The 24,103-nt window shown below is 58.4% G+C and overlaps 2 protein-coding genes across 2 annotated transcripts in view; both read left to right on the forward strand.

The window, feature by feature from the left end:
- Positions 1-1,802, forward strand: part of LOC130583929 (diacylglycerol kinase beta-like) — a 24,331-nt gene extending 22,529 nt beyond the window's left edge. The window contains exon 25 of the mRNA XM_057383608.1: positions 568-1,802. Coding sequence (XP_057239591.1) covers positions 568-666 — 99 coding nt within the window. The 3' untranslated portion in view covers positions 667-1,802. The remainder of the gene's footprint in view (positions 1-567) is intronic.
- Positions 1,803-5,245: 3,443 nt separating this feature from the next.
- ETV5 (ETS variant transcription factor 5) lies at positions 5,246-18,209 on the forward strand. The gene is made up of 13 exons (XM_057383621.1): positions 5,246-5,360; positions 5,838-5,975; positions 6,154-6,241; positions 6,391-6,438; positions 6,541-6,591; positions 11,464-11,593; positions 11,702-11,965; positions 13,595-13,854; positions 14,515-14,574; positions 14,950-15,018; positions 15,370-15,539; positions 16,218-16,319; positions 16,458-18,209. Exons 2-13 carry the CDS (start codon positions 5,931-5,933, stop codon positions 16,677-16,679), a joined length of 1,509 nt encoding a protein of 502 aa, XP_057239604.1. The 5' UTR covers positions 5,246-5,360; positions 5,838-5,930; the 3' UTR covers positions 16,680-18,209.
- Positions 18,210-24,103: the final 5,894 nt, after the last annotated feature.

A 24,103-nucleotide genomic window follows, 5' to 3' on the forward strand; every position in this document is an offset into this window, starting at 1 on the left:
GGAGGGGCTGGCAGTGTGTCGGGATGGGGCAGGAGGGGCTGGCAGTGTGTCGGGATGGGGCAGGAGGAGTTGGTGGGATGTCGGGATGGGGCGGGAGGGGCTGGCAGGATCCGGGGATGGGGCGGGAGGGGCGGGCAGTGTGTCGGGATGGGGCAGGAGGTGGGGGCAGAATGCTGGATGGGGCAGGAGGAGCACAGCAGGATGGGACAAAGCCTCTGCATTTGGAGGGAGGCTCCTGGGCTCGCTGCTGGGTGGCCACAGAGCCCGACCGGCTGTGACTGCACCCATGAGGGCCCCGGACCCATGACACACCCATTTCCTGATGAATGGGTGGCACAGCAGCATTCCAGCCTGGAGGAGCTGCAGTAGGGTCCCTTCCATTTCTCTTGCACAGGAGAGAATCTTCTTTGCATTCCTGGACACAATTCCAGAGCTCTTCACCCTGGTGCTGATCTGTTCCCAGCTCCCTGGGGTCACTCCTGAGGGTCCTGGGGGTCTGGAGGATTCCTGGGAAGGTTCAGGGCCTTAGACCCTCCTACTGAGCTGGGTTTTTCTACTTCTTTTTAGGTCAAAATTACACATAAAAGCCAGGTGCCCATGCTGCTGGGCCCCCCTCAGAAGAGCAGCTTCTTCTTCCTGAAGAGGAGAAACCGAACTCGGGATTAAAGCAGCGTCCAAGGCTCCGCAGCCCGGAGGCACTCGGTGTCCCCAACACCTGCCCGATGCAGGGGTCCCAAATCCCCATTCTGTGTCGGGGACAGAAACCYCCTCTCCAAGCCCAGTGGGGATTTTTTATCCTGGGAAGGTCTTGTGGGCTCCTTCCCAATCATCACGAGCATCCTCTCAGGCTGGGATGGARGAAGGGGGTGAAGGCATGCAGGGAGCACATTCCCTGGAGCAGCACCAGGACTGGGATTTTTTTTCCCCCATTATTTAAATACCCTYCAGCCGAGCTGCCAGGGAATGTGCTCCTGAGGCAGCACCAAGCTCCACTTATTTATTTCTCATCCTCCTGAAGGCCACTCGATGTCTYGCTGCGCTGGCTTTCTGTCCCCCAATCCTTGCAGTGGGAGGAATTATTTATTTCCTTAGCCTAGGGGAGCCGTCCTGGCCCCTCACCTCTGTGCTGTGGGGTTTAAGAGAGGTGCAAGGAGCCACTGCTGCCAGACCAGTGAGCCACAGGGTGTGGGACAGGCTGGGGACAGACAGAGCACAGGGACAAGTGTGSGATGGATGGGAGGAAGCTGTGTTTTTACAGGGAAATGGCAAAAAAAAAGGGATTTTGGGGGGAGCTGCCCCAGCTCTGGGCTTTGTGTTCATATTTATGTATTTATTTAGCAAACTTTGAGGGGACTCTGGGGGTCACCTTTTGATGAGCCYGGACTGGACACAGACACCACCTCCCTTCTCTGCTGACTCTCCTTCCTTCCACATGGACTTTCCTCTCTCCTGAAGCCTGCCAGCCTGCACCRGGGGCTGGAGACCCTGGGGACAGACATCCAGAAACTCCTCTCACTTGAAAGTGYCCCCAGCATCTTTGACATGTCCCCATGTGCTCTGCCAGGCTGGTGCTCACCCTGGGTGACGGGTGCTGCCTCTGATGCTCCTGGATGGCCGCAGGGAGCGGGGCAGCTGATTGCACCTCAGTTTCTGTAGGGCCAGGACTCCCCACAACCCTCTCCACATCCGAGAAGCCTCCCAGGTGCTGCTGTCTGCGTGACTGGGGCCCACTGGGATGCACAGGCAGGATTTGGTGCCATCACCCACGGATGGACAGATCAGGGGATGCAGCTTCTGTCCAGCATGCACAGGGACCAGAAAACAGATCAATGCCTGGAGTTTGTGGCTGTCTGGATGTACTCCCAGGAGCCAGGAGTTGGCAAGACCAGCCCATGGAAAGGGCTGCTGGTGGCTTCTGCAGGCACCCACTGCCTCCAGCATTCGGCCTGCATGCAGGATACACCCAGATCCCGAATTACCCCTGCTCCCAGGCAGCTCTCTCGGGGCTGGTGGAGGCTCCTGTGCTGCTGGGAACAAGGTGGGAGCACTGTGTGCCCCGTGGATGTCACTGCAGGCAGGAAAACTGTTGCTTGTCCCCACTATGTCCCTGCCACAGGGCTGGAACAAGTCCCCCTGTCCTCCCCCATGTCCCAGTGCCCACCCAGCCCCTCCTGGTGCTGCAGGTCCCATTCCATGGCATTCCCCTGGCAGAGGGTGCTGCCATCACTGCGTTTCAGAGAGAACAGTGAGCTGGAAGGGWGCTGTGTGTGACCTGCGTATGCAAGCACATGTCACCCGCAGCGCATAAATCCACCCTGCCCCTCGTCACCCGGGGCGGCTGTTTATGAGTAGCCAGGTGAAAGCAGATGGAGCCAGGCCAAACAAACCCCAGGTGCCTCCATTTCCCTGCCAAGGGCAGAGAGGGAAGGGTGCAAACACCACCCCTGCCGCCTGCAGAGCTTTGCCAGCAGGAGGGGGACAGGTTTGTCCYGCGGGATGGCAGCACACGGGGTCGAAAGGTTTGGTTCCATTTCCCTGCCCACTCAGCCTCAACCCGAGGTTTTATCCCAGAGCCTGTGTGGAMCCAGCRGTGGTTTTGCTGCTCCTTGCCCCCYGTCACAGCTTGCTGAGCTCAGGGCAAAGAGCAGCCCCGGGGTCTCTGCTGTGGTTGCTGTGGGCGGTGGCGGAGCTGGGGGAAGCAGTGCCTGTGCCTGCACCCTTGGGTCTGGCAGCCAGGGCTGAGGAGATGAGGAACACTCACCACAGGTCCTGGAGGTCACAGCGAGCCCAGGGCCACCACCCTGGGCCAGTGGAGCAGTGATACACCAGCAGCACTGTGCCAGGCTCCAACAGAGACGGCCCCTCTGATGGCAGGGAGGTGACCCGTGCCACCCACCCCGGGGACCCAGCTCCAACCTGCTCCTGCACTGCCAAAGGCACAGTTCAACGGGCCTGCCAGCTCCCAGCCTCCTGAGTCTCATGGTGCAAAGGTCCCCAGCCCAGGAGGGACCCACAGAGGCTGGGCCTTCAGCCCTCCTTCCAGGGAGGAACACGCCACGCAGCTGAGGGGCACTCGAGGCCCTGACCCCCCATTTCCCAGTGTCTCCCAGTTCAGCCAAGGGCRTGGGATGGAACAAACCCCCCAGATAAGGCACTGGTGCCAGTGCTGCACTGGGGGACCCCTGGTCCCACAGGAGCCCCAGCCCACTCCTCCCTCCGTGTGTGTCGCTGTGGTTCTTGCATGGAACGGTGTCCGTAGCGTAGCGTGTTGCCGTGTACACCTGGACTGCTGTGGCCTTGCCTCCAATAAAGATGGTCATGAACTCCTCAGCCACTCTGGGCTGTGTGGGGGTGATTCCTGGCCACTGGGGTGTCCCCACCTCTGGGGACTGGAACAGATGGCGCCCGCTCCGGSGTGCCGGGGCTGAAGGGGTGCTGGCAGCAGCAGCGCAATCGAGCGGTGCTCAGTGGGAGCTGCATCCGGCTAAATTTGGAGCCTGCAAAATTTTTTTTTTTTTTTTTTCCTCAGTGGGCTCTAAATTTAGCCGGCACTGGTCACCATCCCCCCTCCCAGCCCTGGCTCTCCAGGGGCTTCTGCTCTTCCTGAGGCAACCCTGTGACCTGCCACCCGCCTGTCTCACAGTTGTACTCACCCTCATCACCTCTCCCCGTCCCGGGGGTGCTGAGCAGCCCCCAGACGGTGCAGATCCGCAGCTGACGGGGGTCRCCCGTCACGCCCCCCAGCTCTGCAGCGACCCAGCTCGTCCCCACCGCCCKCGGTGCCCCCCGGTGCGGGTTTTGCCACCCTCCCGCCCATGTGTCATCTGCTAATTTTACCTGCAGTGATTTAATCGCGGCTGCCTTTGTGCAGAGGGGAAGTGAGAGCCCCAGTGGCTGCAGAGCCCCCCGGGAGCAAGGACACCCCGTGCCCTCTGCGCTTCCTGCCCCCAGCTCACCCCCATCGTTCCACTCGGGACACGATGGCACATGAGCTACCTGCCATCCCTGGGGGTGGGGGTGGCTCCGGAGGATCTGGGAGCTCATTAATAACCCAGCCTCGACAGAGACATGCTGGGCAGCTCTCCCAGGACACTGAGGAGCCCATGACCTGAGGATTTCAAGCCAGCCTGGACAACTCTGTACTGACAGGCTTCCTAATTCCTGGGCAGCTTCCCAGGACACAGCAGAATGTTCCTCTCCTTCCTAAGGTGAGATGTGCAGTATGGAACCGTGCACTATCCCTTGTTTTTGCCTTCTCCAGCAATGACTTCCTAGTATCCCTCCACAACAATKTGAGGCCTCCACAGTCCATTTATCTTGTGCAAATTGCTGTATCCTCCCTCAGCAGCCACTGACGGGTCCCCAATGCAGGTCTCACCACCTCCAGTTACAGATGGGGAAACTGAGGCRCTKAGCAGGGAAATGCTGCAGTGGGGGGCCTGGCAGGTCCTCAGCACCACCAGTCTGTTCCTAAACTCATTTCCAAATCTCTGGGACATTTGGAGTCCTTCAAGGGTGTGTGTCCATTAATCTGCTTGGAGGGATCCGTGGCAGGGGCAGCCCCAAAGCCTTTGCAGGTGRGAGCTATTTTTCCTATGGCCCTTTTTAAAGACAATACTGGCTCCGGGTGCCTGCGGGGGAAAGGCTGCCCGAATCAGTCCTCAGGCATGGGTTAGTGCCGGGCTCGCAGCGGCTCCCGTGTGACGCTGCCTTGCTTGTGTGAAACCACCTCSCACGAAAGCAGAGAGGACCCCAGGGCCTGTGAGGCCCAAGGTCCACACCGTTTGGATGGTTTGCTGTGTGGCAGATTCTTAGGCACGTTGTGCACGGACCCGGTCCTTTCTCTCCACCCTGGACCCGAGGGTTGTYCCAGCAACTCTCCCCTGCCCAAGGCCGCCCGTTAACCCGTCCCAGGCCAGCTCTTGCAGGGGGCCGYGGCCCCTTTAAATCCTGCGCGGCCYCGGCCCCACCCGCCAGTCTTTTCCCCCTTCTATTTTTTTATGAATGAAAAACGTCCCGGGCGGAGCCAGGCGGATCGCGGCGCGCCCATTGGTCGCCTCCGCCCCCGCCCACTCAGCCGTTCTCAATGGTGCTCGGCGGAGCGGCGCGCGGGCGGGCGCGGAGCGGCGCTGCAGCCAATCAGATGGCGCGGGCGGCCGAGCGGCCGCAGCCCATTGGTCGGCGCGGAGGGTAAACAAGCGGCGCGGGGCGGGGCCGGCGGAGGCCGCTGGCTCGGGGGTTGCGGGCCGGCGCAGAGCGGCAGCGCGGTGCCCGGGCTCGGAGAGGCGCCGCGCTATCCCCGGCCCCGGCCCCGCTCCCGGTTTGCCCCGCAGCCGCTGAGGCCGCGGCGCCCCGGCCGGGTACGTGGGGGCCTGGCGGCGGGGCGGGGCGCAGCGCGGCCGGGGCCCGGGCCCGGGGCGGGGGCGGTGTTTATGAATGGCGCGGGCCGCGCGGTGTGAATGGCGGGGGGCGCGCGCGAGCGGCTGCTCGAGCGCGCGCTCGGGGGAGAGGAGGAGGGGGGGCGGAGTTTATGAATGGGGCGCGCGGGGTGGCGTGGGAACGAGCGCGGCTGCGGCGCGGGGAGGGGCGGGGGAGGGGGGGGAGAAACGCGCGCGCCCCCGCCCCCCCCCCGTGCCTCCTCCCGCTCCCACCGCGCGTGATGTCACGGCCGTTTCTATAGAAATTGGGTGACATCACGAGCCGGGGGGCTGCGACCCGCCACGGCAGGAGCGGGACGGCTCCCCGGGGAGGCGTGGCGGCCCCGCACCCGCTCCGAGCCAACCCCGGGGGTGGCGGAGGCCAGGGCCTGACCCCTCCCCGTCCCCTCCACCCCCCAGCCGCGCACCTGCCGGAGCCCGGGCGGGACCCCCCCTTCCCGGGCCGGTGTCGATGCTGAGCGGGCCGGGGGCACTGTCCGCTTCCCCCGCACCATGGACGGCTTCTATGACCAGCAGGTTCCCTTCATGGGCCCCGGGGTAAGTTTGCCCACCCCGATCCCTGTTGATATCTTCCTCCCCGACCTTGAGGGCACCCCTTTCYSACTTCCTTGGGAGTACTCCCGTTGTCCTTGGGGGCACCCTGCTATCCTTGGGGGCCCCCCTGAGCCTTGGGGGCTGCCACCCTCACGGGCGGCTGTCGCCCTTTTCCTTGCAGAAGTCCTGCACRGAGGAGGGCCGAGGCCGGCCGGGGTCCGATAGGAAAAGGAAATTTTTGGAGACTGACCTGGCCCACGACTCGGAAGGTAGGCAGGGCTGGCCCGGACAGCCGTGGCCTCTCCGTGGCTCCGTGAGACCACTCGCCTCGCATTTGTTGTTTTAGAAATAATTCTGCAAATAATGGCAGTTTTATTTATTCTTCTGTGGAACCCATAAGTCTTTCACTCTGTTCCAGAGCTCTTCCAGGATCTCAGCCAGCTCCAAGAGGCCTGGCTAGCTGAAGGCAAGTCTTTACCTCYGCCTTTTGCCGTGTAAAATCTCTCCGCGAGCATTTTTTTGAGAACTGACAACGCCATAAACCCACTTTTTTGTTTGTTTTTTTTAGCTCAGGTCCCCGATGACGAGCAATTTGTCCCAGATTTCCAGTCTGACAACTGTAAGTGATTGTTCCGGGTTTTTGTTCTCTGGTGGGGGTAGATGTTTGGGTGCCTGTGCAAACATTTGGGCTTGGAGTTGCTTCCTTGGGAAAGCAGTTGTTGCTGGGGCTGAAACGTGGAATCGTGGGCTTTTGGGTGAAAGCACGTGTGGTTTGGGTTCATCAAGATGAAACGTGCAGCGTTCCGTGTTTTGTTAATGGGGAAAATTACGGCTGAGTGCATGGAGATATCTCTGACTGCTCTCTGRGTTCCCCTGGGACGTGCTGCTCGTTCGTAGTAAGGTGGATTYGCTTCCCAGTACTCCTTTCCCTTTTCAAGTGGAGGAGAGAGCCCGTGCTGGGCTCCTCGGTTAGCCACAATCTCTGCAGTTTCTAGAGCTTTTTAGAGTCCTGGCCCAGCGCTGCTGGCAAGAGCGAGCCTGAGCGGTGAAACTTGAGCCGCTTTGAGCAGCATTAATCACTGGCAAGCGAGCGTCTTTAAAAGGAGGCCAGTGAAAATGCAGTCCCTGGTGAATTGCATAAGAGCGAGAGTTGGTTCTGAGCCGCGCTGCGTTGCCAGAGCRGGTTAGTGGCGAGGGCAGGGGCAGCGAATGGCGCGTGGGGCTTGCGCAGCTCCGGGCACCGCTCCCGGCCCTCGCAGGGTCGGCTGGAGGAGAAGGGGGGTGCAAATCAGGATGTTTGGAGTTGTTACCTGGCAAACACAAGTGGTAGCTTGGTGTTGGTGGCTGGGTTTTGCTGCCGAGCCAGACAGCTACRGAACTTAAAGGAAATCAAATTTAGCCTGCAGTCGAACAGATTTTTCATTCCAGCTTTGTCACAGCATGCAGCGGGGTATCTCCTCCGACAGCGAATGCATGTTAATTATTGCTCTTTGATTACTTCGGAGTGGGAAGCTTGCCATTAAGCTGGTCCAGACAGCCCAAGTTTCAGATGTGTTTTTTCCCCCTGTCTCCCCTGAGATAAAAGGCGAGCCCGGAGTCAGAAACACAACGGTCTGTTGACATCCCCAGCGCAGCCCGGCAGCTCTCGCTCGGAGCAGTAGAAACTGCAGTGTGCGTGGGAGGGTGGCTCTTGGAGCTGAAGCTGTTTCCARTGCCTTTTGGCAGTCTCTTGTTTCCTTGTAACCTGAAGAGCTCAGAGAGGAGAGACAAACTTTTCTGGGTGATGCAGGGAAAGGAGGAGAAAAAGGAAAAGGCATTTATTTGGTCAGGACTCCTAAAGTTCTGGCCTGCTCAGCCTGTTGCCCTGGTGTTGAAATGACTTTGTGGCTTAGAAAATGTTCCTGCATGACTCCCTGCAGCWAAAACCTTCCTTGACTTCCCTGGGCAGAGAAAGCAGAGGTTCCTCCCGTTGCTGCTGTGCTGACTGAGAGGGACTCAGACTGAGGCAGAGGGGAAGGGGAAGCTCAGCTCTTCCATCCCTGCACTAGAGAGAGTTTGCAGAGGAGGGAAACTCCACTTTTGAACTTTGGGCCGTGTAGAGAGGGAGAGAAGGAGGCTGTGGTGCAGCTTTCACTGGCAGGGACATGCTGCCTTCCTGGGCTGGCAGTCACACAGGAGTTCAGCATCCATTAGGTCCGAGGGAAAGGTAAATCCCTCTTGCTCTTTTAGTAGTCCCGTAATCTCTGCGGATGTTTGTAGGCTTGTGTTGGACTTTTTCTGCAGCTGTGGAGCTTGTGTAGCTCCACACCTTTTCCTTGAGGAATCTGCTGCTCTCTCATCCTGAGCAAATCTCAATCTTGTGCCCCATCTTGCGTTCCCAGGGCCAAGCTTCCTCTGCACAGCAGCAGAAAGGGACAAACCCGGCTCAGTTTGGACCCCACTGCAATGAGGGGCACTGCTGCATGTGCCATGTGGAGTCTTGGAGGTGCTCACCACTGCAGCATCCTCCTTACCTTGCAGAAACCCCCTGATAGCTGCAGCAGCTTTGTTGCTGCCCACTGTCTGTTCCCAATTGCAGGCCAAGATCCCTGGCAGACGGGGGGTTCAAGCTGGAGCTTGGGAGCAAAATAACAATCTGGAGGGCAGTGGGTCACTGTGCTGGGGGGAAACTCCACTGTAGGGAAAGCAAGGCTACTCTAAATGAGGGATGCACTGCTCTAAATGCCCTGGATCAAGTGGCCAGAGGCCAGACTTGGTGCTTTTAGGTTGCCTGGGGAAATGGTGAATCCTTCCATGAAAGCAGAATGGCTGCAGCGCTCCCCAGGCTGGCTCACGCTGGCCATGGCTGTGGGTTCAGCAGCAGTGTGGTCCCRGGGCCAAGGTGTACATGCCACATTGTGTCTGCACTGGTTGTTTGACCACCYGGGCACGATGGAATTGTGCTGAACACCACGGGAGGTGATTTGTTCCCAGGGTACCTGTGGCCTCCCTGCGCGGGCAGCACGTGGCAAAAGCCACGGGCAGGGCACGGAGTTTCTTACACACCGAAATGAAAGAGGGAGGTTTGTTTGTGAGGAAAAGTTGTTCAAACAAAGGAAAGCGGGAGCCTGGCTTCTATTTCTGACTCCTCTCCTGGCGTGACCTTGGGCGCGTCCTGCAGCGCTGGGGGATGGAGGGGCAGGCRCAGAGCTCGGCTCCCAGGTGACAGCTTGAGAGGGTGCCAATGTCCCTGCTGTGCTGGAGCTGGTGGCTTGGTTGCCTTCCCTTCCCCTTGGCTCATTCAGGAAGCCAGTGTCCACCAAGCTTAGCCTCATGGAGCTCCCATTGCGCTGATGAGTGGGAATAACCTGCCCTGTCCTCTACCCAGGGATTCACTGGGATTCCAGGCCTCGAGTGGCTCTGTGCTGTTGCCCTTTTCCATGGGAGATTTCCTGGCTGATGGTTGGCATTAAGGGCATTTCCACTTTGCCTGCTCATATGGTACTGGCAGGGTTTGCCTGAGCTCCCCACCTCTCCTCGTGGCTGGGCACAGCAGTGGCACGWGTGGCTGGTCCCCTGCCATCCCCAGGGGCAGTCAGGCACCCAGGGGTGCTCGTGCTGCTGCTGTGGCTCAGCCTTGGATCTGCCGACGCACGTTCTCCGGCTCCCTCTGTAGCTGAGCTGCTCCCTCTGCTTATTTTTATACATTTTTTTTAGCTTTTAATTACAGTGCCGAGGGCAGGACCGGAAAGGGTAAAAGTGCTTGTGGACCCAGCGTTCCTTTGAGGTGCTGGGGCAGGGCAGCTCCTCCCCCCCGGCTGCTCGGTGCAGGGACCCAAACCGGGTGCCTTCACCCCAAAAGCTGCAGCGCTGTCCCCGGTGTCCCCTGGATTCCTCCAGCCTCGCTGGCCATGAGCTTGGCGTAGGAGCTGAGCAGCGCCGGCCGGCCCTGCAGTGTTTGTGTAAGGAATCCAAACGTTGCACAGAGCCCGGGCTTGGACAGCTGGTCTCTGTTAGGATCTTAAGGCTCATTTCCCTTTTTTTTTGAATGGCAGTGCTAAGCTCTGGGGAAATTTTTCCTTTCTTTTTTTTTTCCTCCCTCAGCCACATGAATGGAGCGCTCCGAAGTGTTTGTGAATGGAGGGTGGTGCCTGCTCAGGGACTGGAGGCTTTTTTTTTTTTTTTTTTTCAATGAATAACCAGACCCCATTGTACGACTGGCGGAAAAACAACCCGCTCCAACAACACGGAGCCTGTTCGGGAGAGCCGTGCCCGCGATAGGCAGCTGGAGCCCTTCCAGAGCCAGTTCCCCTTTGCTTTCCCATGGCTCGTGGGGTGCCTGCCTGTGCCGCCCCCCTTTTAAGGCTGGAAATGCTGAGAGTGGCAAAACCTCGCTGGGGAGGGGGGAAGGAGGAGTGGGATAAATCCGGCTCGGGAGCGGGTGGAAGGCGTGTGGGGGGCTGTGCTGGCTCAGCGCTGGGCTTTGTGTTTCAAATCCTTCTCGGGTGGGGGGGGGATGGAAGTGGGGGGGTTTATGCCCTTGGTACCAGCTGTACTGGGGCCTTCCGAGGGGGGGATGGGTAGAAAGGGGAGTCAGCAGCTCTTTAAAGGTTTTGACAAATTAGGGGAGCAGCTAATTACCTGGCAAGCTGTGAACAGTTGTCCTGGAGCTATTTGCTCCTCTCCAGCTAGCTGGGCTGTGTTTAGGCTTTGCATGAAGCTAATACTCCACTTCCGATTAGTCTTGGCTCTCCTCTGAGGCACTATTTAGGTACCGATCTCTGAGGCGCTTTCCCTTTCCTAGGGCGCCTGCTTTTAGAAATTAATTAGCTTAAGCGTATATTACTCAGTTTATAATTATATATAGCAAGYGAGCTTGGGAGTGGGTGGAGAGGATTGGAGTTTAATGGGATGTTTGTCACTTGAGCTCATACAATTGTGGGACCCTGGGGCTGGATCCCATTGGACCACCTCGGCTGCGGGAAGGTGGATCCCATTTCCRAGCTCTGCAAGTGGGTATGGCCCCTGTGGGAGTTGCTGTTCACCAGCTCTTGGAGCTCCAGGCTGTCAGCCCCCCTCACCCTTTGCACCCTGGCTCAGGGAGGCTGCCGGTGGTGCCTGGGCTCTGCTCCCTCGCTGAGGGGCTGGTGGCCTGGCCACGGCACGTGTCACATCTGAGGCTGTTGTTGAGCTGTCTGTTCTCTTCTCACGGCCCTTGCTCTGCCCCTCTTGGATCCCAACGGGAAGCAAACTCCTGGGCTGCTGTGACTGTCCCAACTCTGCCCTCCCCTGCCACCCTGGCTCACCTCACCACCAGCTTTGGGGTGTGCAGGGCACCACASTGCCCTGGTTCAGTCGCCTGGTGCTCCCAGCGCATCATTCAGCACCTTGCACCATCATTCAGCATCCATGCACTTGGATCCCAAAGCCAAGAGCTGATGCTCACAAGGSTGGTGTTCCCATCGCCCTCTCCCATGTGGGTGAGCCTGTGTCCTCCTGGGTCTCGTTGCAGTGGTCCTGCACGCCCCACCTCCGGCAAAGATCAAGCGGGAGCTGCCCAGCCCGTCCTCGGAGCTGTCATCCTGCAGCCACGAGCAGGCTCTGTGCGCCGGCTATGGGGACAAGTGCCTCTACAACTGCTGGTAGGTAGCACGGGGACACTGGTGTCCCGCAGAGCCCTCGGGGACGCTGTGCCACGCGGTGCCAGCCCCGTTGCGTTGCCATCAGCCCTGCCCCATCTCCTTTGGCAGTGCCTATGACAGGAAACCCCCCGCCGGGTTCAAGCCATTAACGCCGCCCGCCACGCCGGTGTCCCCTGCGCACCCCGGGCCGGCCCTGCCGCCCCCAGCGCCGGCCCCGGCCGTGCCAGGAGCTGCCCATGGGGCTGCCCCGGCCCCGCACGCCCTGCAGGAGCAGCGGCAGCAGCAGCAGCCCTTCGCCGTGCCGCGGCCACCGCACCCGCCCATGCACATGCCAAAGATGATGTCTGAGAACCAATACCCCGCAGAGCACAGGTAAGGCGTCCCCCACCCGGTGCCCCCCACTCTGGGGGCTCGTGGGGACTCTTGGGGTGGGTCGGTGGTCCCAAAGTGTGGGGAAGAAAGGGAAATGCTCGTGCCTTTGTCCCCGTGCTGCGGATGCAGTTGGTGGGCTGAATGTTGCTGCCCGTGGCTCCATGTGGCCAAACTTGCCACTTCCTACTGGGATCTTGTGGCTCTTTCTCCTGCTAACAGGGAACTGCTCCTCCCAGTCCCTGAACATGGGGCAGAGCCTTTGCCCCACTCTTGGGAAAGGCAAGGGAGGCAGAAGCTGCATCTGCATCCATCCCTGTTCCAACAGGGCATGGTCCTGAGTGAGGCCTCTGCTCTCCTCATTCCCAGCCGCTGTAGCTCTACCACCCAAGCCAAGCCCCGCTGGGCTGGGGAGCTGTGACCATCACTGTCTTCCCCCTGTGCACCCTGGATTGGGGATGGTCCTGAACTTCCCCATTGCATGGCATCACCATCATTTCATGGGGTGTGGAGGGAGACRCCCGTKCCTCCTTTCTCTCCAMKCTGTGGCTTCMTCTCCCATCACTCCCACTGGCTTCATCTCCCATCACTCCCACCTTCCCTGGAGGCTTTGCCAGTCTGGGTTTGTTCCTATGGGTGCTCGCAGTTGATGCTCTGCTTGTGGCCTCTGGATGTCCTTTTCTGTGACAGCCACCGTGTCACCCCTGTAGGCACAGGGCAAGATGTGGCAGCCTGGCAAAGGGCCATGGAAGCCCTTGGAATGTGCCCACAGCAGGGAAGCATCCCTCCCCAGCCAAGCGGGGCTCCGTGTGACCTTCGAGCTATGCGGGGGGCTGGCTGCGACCCCTTGGGAAGCACCRTGCCAGCGCAGGGCTTGGGTTTCATTCAGGAAGGGCAGAGGGACRCGGCTCGGAAATGGAGTAATCCCAGCCCGGCAGCTGGGAGAGCTCTGGTTACAAAGGCAAATGGTGCAAGGCCGGCCGAGAGGAGCCGGCACGGAGATCCAAGATCACCTTTCAAGGTGCCGGAGGACGAGGGGATGTGGCAGCACCCCCTCGAGATGGTTCCTCATCCACCGCCACCAGCAGAAGCCGTGCTGGGGCTCAGACCAGTGGTGGCAGCACCCAGGAGCCGAAAATAGTGCTCCCTGCTGTCGAGTTCAAGGTTTAATCCCAGCTGCGCGGGCGGATTAGCGGCCGGCTGGAGCTGCGGAGTGGATTTGGCTTTGCATAAGCGCCCACCCGTGCACAGCATCCCCTGGCCCCTGCCCCCCAGGCTGGGGACAGATTTTACTGCTTTATGGAGATGAGACTCCTGGGGGGTGTTTTTTTGTTCCTTTTCTCGTTCCTTTCCACACACCTGAAGCTCAGWATGTTTTGCTGTGATGGTCCATGTGGTATCGTGCTCCTCCCTCCTGGGGCCCTCAGCGCTTGGAGGGGCACAGGGTTCCTCAGCACCCCACTGTGTCCCCATGGGATGAGCCCCACTGGGGGCTGTGCTCCTGAGGAGCCATCCCAGCCTGCTGTGGGTGCACCCTGGGAGCACCCTGGGTGAAGGCACCCATTTGGGCTGGGTGGGATCTGGTCTGGGCTGATCCCCGCTCCTCAGTGACACCGTGTCCTTGTCCCCCAGGTTTCAGAGGCAGCTGTCGGAGCCCTGCCACCCCTTCCCGCCGCCGGCCGGGGTGCCGGGGGACAGCCGCCCCGTGTACCAGCGGCAGCTGTCGGAGCCCCTGGGCCCCGCTGCCCCCCGCCCCCCTCAGGGATTCAAGCAGGAGTACCATGACCCGCTCTACGAGCACGGCGGCCCCGGCCTGCCCGGTCCCCCCAGCCACAGCTTCCAGCCCCCCATGGGCATCAAGCAGGAGCCCCGGGACTACTGCATTGACTCAGGTGGGTGTGACTCGGGGGGCAGCTGGCTGCTGGSTGGGGTGACACCCCAAGGAGCACAGCATCTCTGCCATCAGCATGGCAGGTGGTGGGTCTGTGTCTCCCTGGAGCTCCTGTGGTGCTGGGACACTGCTTTGCCTCTTTATTTCCTCTCTTCCCTCCTCCTTTTCCAAAGGCAGATGATAGAGCAGACTGATGCCAGCGGTGTGGTCAGTGCCGTAGCCACAGGCTGGGGTGCCCCAYGGCTCCTGGCAGGTCCCCCCTTGGCCTGGCCAAGGGCCAGCTGTGATTGCTGGCTGCTGGACCCTACCAGCATCACGGAAAAATCCTCTAATCGCCTTAGGACCTAAAAATACCCCAACCTCGGGATGGAGGGTGGCACAGCCAAGCAGATGGTAGGGGAGGTGCAGCAGTGCCTCCTTTCATGAGGGGCCTGTGAACACTTGAGGTGACTTAGCCCTTGCTCCTGTCCAAATTCCAGTGCCCCCCAAATCATACTGGGCTTTTTCCCCCAATGTTGAGGATGGATGTAGTGGACCAGGGAGCGTGGGGAGTGGGAAAGGTGCCCGGGCTTCACATGCTTGGGGTAAAGGATGTGCTGCCAAATCCTTGGTAGCACCCACAGGGTTTACAGCYCTAATGTCACCTTCATTTCCCTCTCAGAAGTGCCTAACTGCCAGTCCTCGTACCTACGGGGGAACGTCTTCCCCAACAGCCATGACGGTGAGTGACCCCCTGCCTCAYTCTCTCCCCATCCGTGGCCCCATCCCACCCCTCCCTTGGGGCGGGCAGGATTCCCTGGGAGAGAGCCTGAGAGCACCGTGGGGCCCTGGAGCAGTGTCCTGGGGAGCTGGCAGCAGCCCCAAAAGCCRTGAGCGTGCTGCGAGGGCACGGCAGCGCGTGTAATCGGGGATAATGCGCCTGACGAGGCCGCTAATAGGGTTTGGGAGCAGCGAGGCGGGCAGCGCTCAGCCACTGGAATAACTGGGAATGGGTGTGGATGGGATCCTGGGCTGGATTGGGCCAGGCCAGGGTTTTTTGGGGTCYAGCCAGGGTGGTGGAGGGACCCTGTGCTCACCAAGGGTCTTTTCCCCATAGGATTTTCGTATGAAAAGGACACACGATTGTATTTTGATGACACATGCGTGGTACCCGAGAGGCTGGAGGGTAAGAATCTGACCCTGGAGCAGGCCTGCAGGGGAATTGGGGCTTCTGGAGGAATATGGGGGGATGCTGGGATATGCAGTGCCTGGCTTTTGAAGTGGCAGCATGGTGCTCTTGAAAGCTGCTGAGCATCCCACGTGGCAGCTTGGCATCACTGCCGTTCTCCATCTCTGTCCCTGACACCTCCCTGCCTGCAGCACCATCCCCAGCACCTCTCCCCGCTCCCACCCCATGGCCTGATCCTGCTCAGTGTCTCAGCACACGGGTGACCCATGTTGCTGTCCATTCTCCCTGCTGGTGACCCAGCCTGGGAGAGGGGCCATGGCGGGGTGTTTAACCAGGTGTCTTGGGCAGGTAAAGTGAAGCAGGAGCCCACCCTGTACCGTGAGGGCCCTCCCTACCAGCGCCGCGGGTCCCTGCAGCTCTGGCAGTTCCTGGTCACCCTCCTGGATGACCCCGCCAACGCCCACTTCATCGCGTGGACCGGCCGAGGCATGGAGTTCAAGCTGATCGAGCCTGAGGAGGTAKGAGAGGCCCTGCCCTGGAGCTGGGGAGTGGCTGTGGGGATGCAGGAGTGGGCTGGGGCCGTGCACTCGAGGCGCGACACGTTTCTCTGCTCTCCAGTCAGCTGTAGAAATTTGCCTTTAACACCTCCCACTGCCTCTCGGYGTGGCGTGTGCTGGCTCCTGAAGCCGTGGTGGTGCTGCCTCTGTCTTGCTGAGACAGACCCACTGCTCTGCCATGGCTCCCTCCTTGCCGAGCTGCTCCCACCCTTGTGCCCTGGGTTTGCAGCAGCAGCCGTGCCAGGGCCGTGCGGCTCCACAGGAGGGTGACACAGAGGAAGGAGCTGTGTGGGGAGTAATTGAAAGCAGCTGTAGCGAGCCCTGAGCTGCGCATTGTGGGCGATTACCCATAATATCTCTTGCGCCATGCGTGGAAATTGTGGTTTTTTGAAGCAGCTTTTTTGGCAGGCTCCCCCTAATCAAACGGCTTTTGATTTGGCCCCCGGTTTGGCGGTGGCCGTGTGGTGGCAGCTGGAGCATTTGTCAYGGCAGGCGGGGAGCCACTCCCAGAGCGTGGTGACCCCATCACCCCTGGCTGCCTCAGCCCCCCAGACAAGCCTCTAGCCTGCATTTCAGTTGTGATTTCCTCGGAGGATCCGAGGGCTGGAGCCCTGATGGCTGCCCTGTCTCTCCCCATAGGTAGCGCGGCGCTGGGGCATCCAGAAGAACCGGCCGGCCATGAACTACGACAAGCTCAGCCGCTCGCTGCGCTACTACTACGAGAAGGGCATCATGCAGAAGGTGAGTGACCGTCCCCTGCTGTCCCAGGATGTGGCAGGAYGGGGATTGTGTCCGGTGTGAGGTGTGTGGTGCTTCCTCAGGGTGGGGGTAACGTTCAAGGCGCCTCTCACTGCCTCCTCCTCCTCCTCCTCCTCGCAGGTTGCCGGCGAGCGGTACGTCTATAAATTCGTCTGCGACCCCGACGCCCTCTTTTCCATGGCCTATCCCGACAACCAGCGCCCTTTCCTGAAGACAGAGCCCGACTGCCCGGTGCCGGAGGAGGAGACGGTGCCGCTGACGCACTTCGAGGACAGCCCGGCGTTCCTGCTGGAGATGGATCCCTGCGGCAGCCTTCCCTACGCGGAGGGCTTTGCCTACTGACTCGGCCGGCCGGCGGAGCCATTGGCACTAGCGCACCCACCTGGGGCAAACACACTTTTCTAAAGAATATTTTCAGCCGTTCGTAAGGAGGAAAAAAAAAAMCAAAACAAAAAACAAAAAACCAACGACAAAGCGCATGGGTGCACACACAGATTCGAGGAATTTCCAATGCCCCACGTGTGTTGCCACCGAATTCCCACCCTTCCTTTCCAAGGGCTAGTGCACAGGACTGTCCGTGGCCGGCACCTCCTGCCGTGCATCAGTGGGATGTCTCGGGGGCGCCGGGAGCCTAAAGTTGCAGTGCGTGSCCCAGGCCCTGGCTCCGGCAGTGCCCCAGGGCTGGGCTGCGTGGCTACCGAGCCAATTGTCACGACAATCTGCTTTGCATYGAGCACAATCCGCGTAGCTGCCTTGTGTGGTGGAAAGGGCTTTGATTTGCACAGAGAGGAGGGATGCGGGGGGGCCGCCTGGGCCAGCACCCCGGGGCTGATGTGCGCAGCATCCTACCCCAACCCCAAGGAGCCTTCTGCCTTCTTCCCCACCCCCCATCCCCATATATAACCTGTTGTTCCCATAGATCCCCCCCCTGCATCCTCTCCATGCCCTCCATCCTCCCCAGCTCTGGCCATGGGCCATGGGTTGCATTTTAGGGGAGGAGACCCTGACACTAACTCCCTCTTGGGTTTTTTTTTTTTTTTTTGGGATGTTTTAGGAAAATACTAAAGGTTTCTAAACTGATTTTTGTAGATTTTTTGTATTTTAAGGCAAAGCTATTTTTTGCAGCCCGGCTGCTGTTCCCGGAGCCCCTGGGGACGCCCCCATGGCTTTCCTGGTGGCAGGGGGAGCCCTCAATGCCCACGGCTTCCTGGGATGGCTGCCGAAGGATCTGGTCCACTCCATTTCACCACTCCAGTCCTCTCTCCCAGGGGAGCCAGGGCTGAACCCCGGTGCCGGCTCGGCTGCGCTCCCCCCGCTCGGCATGGCCTCGGAGCTGGGATGTAAGGCCGAGGTGGGCAGGGATGGGGGGCCCCCACCCCCYTTCCTCAATACCCCACTTCCCTCCAGCTCCCTCCCCGCTGCACCTCCTAACACTCGTCCACCACTCATATATCCATACCTGCCTCCCCTGCACCAGGCTACATGTTTTGTTGTAAATGCTGTATAGGAATTTTTTCTCTTCTTTAGTTAGCTTCGGTTGGAATTTTTGTTTGTTTTCTTTTTTTTTTTTTTTTTTTTTTTGGTCTGATTCATTCTTTTTTGGGAAGTATGAAGATTAACTCTACAAAGACTTGGTTGCTCTCCCCATGGTGGCTGTAGTGGCCTGTACCAATGGGGAGCATTTGGTTTTGGGAACCCCAGCCTTGGGGACAGGTTTTTCACCATTTGCTCAGTGTGGCAGGTCTGCAGTGCAGAAGGGGTTAATCTGAGGACTGATTTGAAATATCTTTACTCAAGCAGGGCTATGTATCTCCTGCAAAGCTGCATTACATTCTGTACTGTGTACAATAAAGGATCTTGCTTCCTGTTCCTCCCTGACTGCCTGGGCTCCTGCTTTGCCTGCGCCGGGGGATGGGAGGAGCTCCTGGATGTGCTTGTGGGGTCTGAAATGGGCCAGCTCATCACTTGGGACTGCAGCACGGGGTGTCTGGAGCTGGGATTGGGTCCCCAGGGCTGCTCTGTCCCCAGTCCCCCTGCCCTCTCCCCAATTCTGGATTTGTTGCTCCTGGGTGTGGACACTGCCATGGTTTTCACAAAGCCACAGCCTGTTAGAGGACCCATTTCTGCCCAGTAGGTGGGATTTAGTATTGCTTCTTCCTCAGGGTTCTCAGCAAGTCCTTCACTCCCCCGGAAACCCAAGCACCTGCCATGAAGCAGGGCTGAAACTGGTGTGGATCTCACGAGAGCCCATCTTCAAGCAATGATTCCCCCATTGGGAAAAATTCAGGGTTTGCAAAAAGAGGAAAGAGGTGGGTGGAGGGCAAGAGCTGCTCTGTGAGGACTTGGTTCAGTGGAAGTGTCTGGGTTTCTCCTGCCAGGCTGGAGAAAAGCTCAAACACCCAGAACTGCCCTCTCCCTTTGGTCTCAATTTTCGCTGGGCTGARCCAGGCTGTCCCGGGTCTCCCAGCCCATCCCGTGCAGGGGGTTGGAGGTGATGCTGCTGGAGATGCTCTGACATCTCTTCTCTTGCAGCTTGTTTCCACTGCCCAGCCAAGCACCCTCCCTCGATGTGGCAGTGGAGAGATGAAAGGTCCTTATGTGCTGTGATGCTTTTCACAGCCACCCCCTCGCCTGGACCCACTCCTGGCTGCCACATTGCTGATGGGTCCTTGAGCTGCTCTGCCACCCTGCCTGAAGCACTAAGCTGCACAGAGAAGTGTGGCTGTCTCCGACCCCAGGCAGGGCAAAGCAGGGTCTCAAACATCCAGCAAAACCAATTTCTCTGGTCTGAAGCCTTCAAGGAGCTAAATCAGCTGTGYAGCCTCAGGAGACATCTTGCACTCACTGGGGAGCTCCACGGCAGCCTCTCAGCCCTATCCCATTTTTATTTTCCACAAAGCTCTGTCCTCTGCCCACGACTGCAAAACGCAGGTGATCTGAGCTCCAGACAGTGCCTGGTAATCCCACCTCGATGGGGATTTCAGCCGACTGAGTCCTGGTGCTCAGGATGGAGCAAGGGGAAGCCGGGGCCACCGGCAGCGCGGCCGGCGGGCAGATGGCCGAGGGTGGCGGATCCCAGCCCGGTGCAAACGTGTGGGACCAGCTATGGATGGYGACCATGAGGATGAGCAGATAAGGCAAAGCCTTTCAAAGCCTTCATCAAGCATCTTGTCCCACCACAACCCTGACTGTGGCCCTGAAAATCCTGCTGTGGGCAGGGCTGGGGCCCCAAGGCATCTCTCACAAAGGGAAAGGTTAGGAAAAGGTGTTTTTCCTATTCCAATCTGTCAGTGTGGGACAAAGAGGTTCAGGCCCCAAAGGGTTTGACACCACACTGTCTTTTATTCCTCAGGACACAAAGAATTTGCTGATCTGATCCTGCTGAGTGTCACCGCTCCCTCTCCTCAGGCAGCTGGAGCTGCCTCGGGTGCATGGTCCCACACACCCCGAGAGTGAGGAACAAGCTGCAGCAGCTCAGTGTCACGCCTGCAGCCTCCCAGGGTTGGGGACAACAGCTCCCAGGCAGAGCAAGGGGCTGGACCAGCATTTTCCAGGAGCAGGGGAGATGGAGAGGAAGCAGGTGGGGAAGCATCCCTGCTCCCTTCTCACCTCCTGCCCCATCAGATGCTGCTCCCAGGCACGGGGATGTGCCCTCCTAAGCCATGCTCCAGCATGCCATGGATGTGCAGCACTGCTGCAGCCACCACCACTTCCCTCCAGGACCAGGAGTGACTGTAGCTGCCCCTGCTCCATCCCCAGGACTGATCACCCTGCTCCCCTCCTCCCATATTCCTGCTCCATTTGCCTCCTGCCTTCCTCTCCCTCCTCCTGGCTGCTGGGGAGGATGAGAGCAGAGATCAGTGAGGATGGTAAAGGATGAAGCAGCATTTTGGGGAGCATTCAGCTATCAGAGCTGGGTGCTTGTGTCCAACCCTGCCCCCAGTCCTCCAGCTCACAACTTCCACCTCTGTGTGCTCCTCGTGATAACGAGCCCATCGGTTTTTAGGGGTGGACAACAATCTGGGACATTCCGTAAGCAGGCAATAAAATGGCAGCTGTTATGGCATGGGGACAATTTTTTTTTTCCTATTTTCTTCTTTTCAGTCTTTATAATGTGCCCCAAGTTGCCCCCCTCCCTGGAATGAGAGCTTGGAGTGACCAGATGATCCAAGAGCTGCTCAAACAAGAGGYACAGGTTAAAAATCACTTGGAAAAGAGGAGCCTGTAAATGGGARAGCTTCATTAGGACCCTCTACACATCCATAATTCATGGAGTATGTTTCTGCCCTCCCTGTCTCGGAAGCGTACAGCAGGACTGGAAAACATTCAAAAAGCAGTGGAGACAGCCAAGGGTCTGCTATGGCTCTTACATGGCAGTGTATAAATAGTCTGGYACTTCCGACTGGGGCAGGATCTGTGGCTCAGGGGCTTCATATTTAATAGCTCATGATGGAGTTTTCCATCACCGCCTGGAAGAGCATTTTTGGGAAGAATTACTGCCCACGCAGCTTGTGCTTCTGGCAGGACCCACAAGCCCAGCTCTGGAGACTGGAGGTGCTGTGTGGTCCCCATGGACAGTGAGACACAGCTCCCTCCTGGCCCTGTCCCWCTGCCATCGGGGTGGCCTCGTCCCTGTGCTGTGCAGCTGCTTCTACCAGGGAGGTAGGTCACATCACAGCACATCACAGCACCTCCTCTCTTCCCCTGCTCTTCAAACACTCCTGTTTTCAGTAAGTGGGCTGATTTGGCTCTTAAACACCTGGAGCAACATGAGTGGCTCCATGTGTGGAGCCAACTTCAATATGAGTCAACTCCGGCAAAAAAAATAAAAAAAAAAAAAAACAAAAAAAAACGAAAAACAACCACACCAAAACAAAACAACCAAAAAATTAAGCAAGAGAAATTTGGGCTGGTGAGTAAGGGCAAGGTGAGGAACTTCCAGCCAGGGGTGTGCAGGRCCCAGCTCCCTTCACATCGATCTGGCACCACCTCGTGGATGTCCATTTGCTGCTCCTGGCCACCACGGGGTTTTGTGGAGCACATCCGCAGAGGTCATTGGTGTCCCAATGTGGTTCATACCTGCGGGCTGGACACTCTGTGGCAGGAAGGATTCAGCCACAGCTTGTTTCCCGGGGCTTCCCTCTGCTGTGGCAGATGTGGGTCTGTATTGCTGACTGCAAGCTCCCACTCCTGTAGGAGAGGGAGATCACCGACCCCACCCCCTCCTGCACTCCACTGAGGAGAGCCGGGGCTCCACCAACACCCCAGAGCCTGAGAGCCCTCCAGCGCTGAGCTCCCAGCCTCTCACAAGGCACTAACACCGGAATAAGCCTCTAAGTGGCTTCTGAAACCATGAGCCAATTGCTGCATTAAAGGCTCTCAGTGCCACGGGGGAGRATCCCGGCATCCTCTTATCATTAACTATGGCAGTGACTGTCCGTGCTATTCCTGTGCTCTGTAGGTGCCCATGGACTATTCCCAACCCATCATGGGCAACCTACATAGCTCCTGAGAAGGCGTCCTGCTTAGAGGAAGGTGTCYCTGCCCATGGCAGGAGGGTGGAACTAGATRGTYTTAAGGWSTCTTTCAACMCAAATCATTTYAGSATTCTATGATTTCTTGGMCRYTTTTTRGAGAKGCAAGCAATAGGCTCAGATTTTGGAAGGAGAGTGCCTCCACCTCGTTGTGGAAGGTGCAAACTGGGGTGAGATCCCTCCTGCACTGAAGGSCTGGGTGTTCACCCGGCTGGTGTGCAGCACTCTGGCCAGGAGGGTGTCCTGGGCAGGGGTCAGCCAAGGGATGGGTAAGACAGGACAAAAYATGCAATATGAGGTTTTGTTTCAGCTGACAGTGGAGCCAAGGGGAGGGGCGGAGCTGGGAACTCATCTGGAGTACAAGGAATCAGCCACAGCATCTTATTTAGAAGGCTTTTTGGTTTAATACAGACAAAACCATGCTGGACAGAACAGGCAGCAACTGAGGTAAGAAACCACGAGCTCCCACAAGACTGGGTCAGCACGGCTGTGCCCCTGCACCCCAAGCTGATCATCCYTTGTCCTGCCATAAACTTTGCTGGGATTTATGAAGGGATCTGATAAAATGCCTTCAAAAAGCGGCCAGGCCAACCCTGTAGCAGCCTGGGCAGCATCCCTRGGCCTGGCACTCTCCGAGTGCTGTTCCCTGCAGGGATGAAAGAGGATCTGCTGAGGGTGACATATACTCAGACTTGCAGGAATCTCTTTTACAACATCGTTTCTTGGCCCCTTTGGACCCAGGAGAGGGCAGCAGCAGCCCAGGCTGCAGCCTCAGCTACCCTTTCCGAAGCTCCTCTTCATCTCCTAAGCTGCTCAGAGACAGCAGTGAGAAAAGCAGTGCATGGAGGGAGCACTGCAGAGCAAACACCCAGTGGGTGGGCTAGTGGAACTCTCCTGAGCTTCAAGCTTGTTTGCTTTCAAGATTGAAGTGGAAAGAAAATAATCTTTCTTTGAAAAAATATCAGAGTGCCAGGGCTTTCATGGCAGTCTTTCATTCTTTTGGTGTCAGGGACCCCTAYGGATGCTTGTCATGGCACCAAAAGATGAGGTGGTGATAGTGGGAATGTTCCCAGCAGAGGTGGGAGGGAGGCACACACAGTCTGTGCCCATCACGCTGCTGCAGGGATGTGAAAAGCCCATGAAATTCCCTCTGTGGAGCTCTTGGGACTTCACTCTTCACATCCAGGGGTGATGAAACAAGATTACCAGTGCTCCATGGGCAGGCTGGCTGCCTTGTTCTTGCTGGGTTTGCTGTCCCTGAAGGAACAGGAAAGGGAATGTTGGAAATAGGGGAATTTTCTGCTTGTACACCTTGGCATCCCCGACTTAGGCTCTCCCCCAGCTCGGTGCGCTGCTGAACACCATGAAACTCAGAGTCCCCATTTCCACTGTCAGGTCAGCATCTCCCGGGGCAGCTGTGACCTTTCCACCCAGGCAGGCTGAGCATCCTCCTGCCTTTCCCGGRTGAGCTCACCGGGATGAGTCACGGAGCAGGTGAGTGGGAGGAGGACATCCTCACAGCCGCCCYGCATTCCTGCGGTGAATTGCGAGCCACCTGCTTCCACAAGAGCCAGCCTGATGTGCAGCCAGCGGGGTTTTGCTGAGGCACTTCCATTTCTGCCGGGGTTGGCCTGCCCCGAGGCACATGGGCGGCAGCGTGTCCCATCCTGGCTCAGAGCATGCAGCTGAGCCCGCAGCCATGGGGCCTCTGCTCTCAATAGGGCTGAACTCATGCTTGCTTTTTTTTTTTTCTTCAGTTCACACCCTCTGAAATTACAGAAGTGCAAAATTATTGCTTACCATAGCTGTTCTCCTGAAATGAGTCACGAAAGAAGGAGCTTTGTCACTCTGCAAGACACAGCCTGGCTGCTTCTCTAAATTGAATGGCACCAGAGAAGAGCTTGCTCCTCCCTTTGGGCTTCACCCGGGGTTACCAGCCTCCATCCAGACCCTGGAGACAGAATCTCCTGCATTATTCCCACCTCTTCAGACAATCAGCCCTTTGCACCCCATTTTTGGGTGAAGCTGTGCATGGTGTGGGAACGTTCTGGTGACACCACGCTTTGTACCAGGCTTGTTTGGGGAGCTACCACTGTGTCCACAACACAACAGATCTCTTGTTCAGAAAACTGTTCAGCCAAAGGCAGTGCAGCCTTTTCCATCCATCCATCCATCCATCCATCCATCCATCCATCCATCCATCCATCCATCCATCCATCCATCCATCCATCC

Source organism: Malurus melanocephalus, unplaced genomic scaffold (genome assembly GCF_030028575.1).
Source record: "Malurus melanocephalus ecotype Western Australia unplaced genomic scaffold, MMel_1.1 scaffold_644, whole genome shotgun sequence".
Taxonomy (NCBI): domain Eukaryota; kingdom Metazoa; phylum Chordata; class Aves; order Passeriformes; family Maluridae; genus Malurus; species Malurus melanocephalus.